We start from the raw sequence: 3,715 nt of genomic DNA on the forward strand, positions 1-3,715 counted from the left end.
GAGGAGGCGGCAGCGGAGGAGGATTAGTGTGGGGTGGAAAGGAAGAGTGAGCGAGCGAGAGCAAGTTGAGGGGAGGGGGTGTAAGAGCCGGCGAATTCTTTTTCTTTTTCTATTATTATTTTGACGACTCCCGAGTTGCGCCCATGCTCTTGTCAGCTTCGTTTTAGGCGTAGCACAGCCAGGCAGAAGAAAATGGGGCAAAGCGTGCTCCGGGCGGTCTTCTTTTTAGTCCTGGGGCTTTTGGGTCATTCTCACGGAGGATTCCCCAACACCATCAGCATAGGTAAGCTCCCCAGAGCCAGCCAGAGGGGGCCAGGCTCTTCTGCACCTGAAACCCACTACCCTAGTGGGGCTGGGGGTATCGCAACGCGAGTCCCTGTCCTGCATGGCTTGGGGACGGTGACTAGGGATGGGGGACTGAGCTGAGATCTTGGAGACCTGAGCTGCAAGGAACTGACGAGTGTGGGGAGCATCCGAGATGAGAGAAGGGGTCTCCCGGGGCTAATGCGGATGGACGGCCAGGTTTTCTGAGCTGACCGAGGAGCGAGGGAGTCAAGCTGGAGGTTGGGATGCTGCAAGAGGCTAAGAGTCGCGGCTTTTCAGCTCGCTATTCTGGACTTTGCCAGGGCATGCTTGCAGCCACTGGAAGTTGTCCCAGGGTAATACTGCCTGTCTGGCTGCGCCAGGACGCATACCCTGGGCCCAGGTCGCCCCGTCCCGCGTCTGAGGCTTCAGTGAACAGGATAGTGTTAGAGGAAATGGAACCCACTTTGAATCCCCCAGACCAAGGAAGTAGCTGTGTGGATGGAGGATGGGGTGGGAAGTGGGGGTGATACAAGGAGTCGGGCAAGCAGGGAAGTCACGCAGACCAAGGATTCATGAATTGCGGCTGTGTCTGTCTGGAGACCAGCTCCAGTAGCCGGAAGGGAGTTCTCCCCGCCTCTGCCTGTATTTGCAAGTAGAGAAGTTAGAATTGTTGCTTTTATTGAATTGACCCCCTGTATTGTCAGGGGGGAAGGTTGGGACAGCAAGGGGAACGAAATTGTTTTTCTTTTCACCCTATCCCTGTACCCCAGGGGGGAAAAATGAACCAGCTGTGGGGATAAGGGTGGGGGTGGGGCTGAAGTCAGGGTTCGGGGCCAGACTCAAGATTTAAGGAAGAACCAAGTCCCACTTTTAGTTCCTTCATCCTTCCCCTACAGCAGCCTCCTCTTTCTCCCTTCTTTTCAGTTCCCTCCGTGTACAAAACCCAGGTTTTTTACAGTGGAAATCAGAGTTTCCAAGTGTTGAAAGACACACAGGTTGAAAAATCAATCCTCAATTGAGCTTCCCAGTAACACTGAGGTAGCCTAGTAGTAGCTCATGCTTGCTACTTTCTAACTCAGGCTGAAGTAGGGGGGACACAAGCCGAATCTCGATTGCCTTTGCTTCTAGGTGGACTTTTCATGAGAAACACGGTACAGGAGCACAGCGCTTTCCGTTTTGCTGTGCAGTTATACAACACCAACCAGAACACCACTGAGAAGCCCTTCCATTTGAATTACCACGTAGACCACTTGGATTCCTCCAATAGTTTTTCTGTGACTAATGCTTGTAAGTAGATCTGCGTTGGCTCCCTTTGGGACCTTAGGGGACCTCATTTGCATTTTGTTTGTGATGCATGGGGCTTTGCATACATGTGTGCTGGGGAATGGGAGGGGGGAGTGATCGCCTCCATAAGCAGACTGAGGCAGTAGTCGATCCTAGGTTCACGTTGCATAAATCAACCTTGAAGGATTCTCCTGTGGGCCCGAAAGCAGTGGGCAAAACTCTGTGATGAATTATGTTTGATGCAAAACTTCCACTTGCCTCCCTGCTAAACTGGTGTTCTCTCCCCCGCACCCTTTTTGGTTGGGGGGGAAAAGAAAGAAAGAAAGAAAGAAAATAGCATGGTTGTTCAAGGGAAAATTCAGATGGGATTTTTAAAAAAAGAAGCAACAGCAGCTTCTTGATTGAGTGAATGCAGGGCGTGCAATACTTGAGTGGTAAAGCTATGTCTGCTGGTAGGAATGGGCTGAGCTTGATGATGGCCTGACACATAGGAACAAAATATGAGACCCCTGCAAACAAGTGACCTTGAGGCATAGATCAGGCTGGATTCCCTGGCCTCTTTCTGTCCTACCCAGAGCACTCTGATAGAAACTGATAAGACTACAGACTGATTGCAAGTGATAAATGCTTGTCAGCCTAAAAGCAAGAGGGAAGACAGTGCCCAGGTGACTTTTGGAAAAGCCAATCCTGTCTGTGCCACCGTGCCTGCTCGTGTGAGTACACACATGCACACACGCACGCACGCGCACACACACACACACACACACACACACACACACAATTGTTAAGAACAACACAGTTCTTAATTTAGAGCAAGAAGATGCTTGAAGCAGGAAAACCCGAATACTCAAAAGGGGAGTTTCATCAGCCCCAAAGCCATTTCTGAAATCCATGCTTGTACCCATGGTTATCTCTTTCCTAAGGGGAAATTTTAACAGTAAAATCACAGGAACTCAAATGGCTAATAGTTTGTTGGTCACAGGTTTTTGCTTTTGCTTAGTTTAACTTGAATTTGTGTCAGAAACACTGAATTCTTCATCTAAGCTCACTTTGTTTCACTAAAAGTTTCTCCCAAATGAAGCCACTTAACACAAAGTATGCCTTGTTTCTCTGGGACGGTGTGCTTTGGATTCTGAAGTTTCACCACATTTTGGGAAATGGTATTTGTGTCTGTTGGAATTTAACTTTGCATGTGACTTTCTTCAAATCCTTCCATCTGTAAAGCTATGTAATCCATAACAGTCCTTAAAGAGGACCTCAAGAGTGCATTTCATTGGGTTTAAAGACTGGGGCTGCAGGGAAAGGGGAGTGAAGAAATACTTTTCAAAAAAAAAAATGTAACAGTTATCAGCCTGCAGGAAAAATTAGCTGAAGGTGCAGATTCTTTTAAGAACATGTTCCGAGACACTCTGTATTTGACATTCTTTAGTTTTCCAACACTGACAAAAAAAGAAATGTATTAACTTTAGCTAAGTGCGAAAGTTACAAAATGTCTGGGCTATAATTTCTGTCTTGCTTTTGTAATTCCCGACCTCTCTCCAGCATTTACGAGGCACATCTGATTCTTAATCCTGCTGGGCTGTGATCTTCTCAAGGGGCTGAATCTGAAAGGCAGTTTCCTAAATATCAATTAGAATAGATTTAAAACCAAATACATGAATCCAATAGGGTGTGTTATCATTAGCAAGGGATAATACATAGTTGATCTCCCTTCCCTGTCTTGCCACTGATGAACTCTGGGCTAAGAGGGCCATCTGGCTTCTCAGGAATGAATGATTTCCAAAGCTTTGGGTCCTGTTCTTCTGATCAAACTGCCCTGACACTCCGCAGTGTGCCTCCAGCTATCAGAACCACCGTAGCTGAACAACAGTCAGGAAATGACCTCTGCCATGAGAAAAATCTCAGCTTGAGGAACACGTAATAAATCATCCACATTGGTGTCGAGGTGTCTTAATTCCTTACCTCTCAGGGCAATAAGTGACCAGTGAGGGGACAGGAAAGCCAATGGATCAGAATCTCTCAACTTAAATCCTTAGCACTCTTACTTACAAGGCTGGTTTACAGTTGCACACTTGACAGTCAGTGGAAGAGATGATGAGGTAAGATTCACTAGGCAGCAAAAAAA

The 3,715-nt window shown here is 47.3% G+C and overlaps 1 protein-coding gene across 3 annotated transcripts in view; it reads left to right on the top strand.

Moving 5' to 3' along the window:
• Positions 1-3,715, top strand: part of Gria3 (glutamate ionotropic receptor AMPA type subunit 3) — a 269,423-nt gene continuing 265,708 nt past the window's right edge. For 2 of the 3 annotated variants that reach the window (XR_004113737.1, XM_031354592.1), the window contains exons 1-2: positions 1-283; positions 1,435-1,593. Coding sequence is in view for 2 of the 3 variants with exons in the window: in XM_031354592.1 (XP_031210452.1) it covers positions 193-283; positions 1,435-1,593 (250 nt within the window). In the remaining variant the exon portion in view is untranslated. The remainder of the gene's footprint in view (positions 284-1,434; positions 1,594-3,715) is intronic. The other variant, XM_031354721.1, reaches the window with a different exon arrangement.

This window comes from Mastomys coucha, chromosome X (assembly GCF_008632895.1).
Source record: "Mastomys coucha isolate ucsf_1 chromosome X, UCSF_Mcou_1, whole genome shotgun sequence".
In the NCBI taxonomy this organism is placed as follows: Eukaryota; Metazoa; Chordata; class Mammalia; order Rodentia; family Muridae; genus Mastomys; species Mastomys coucha.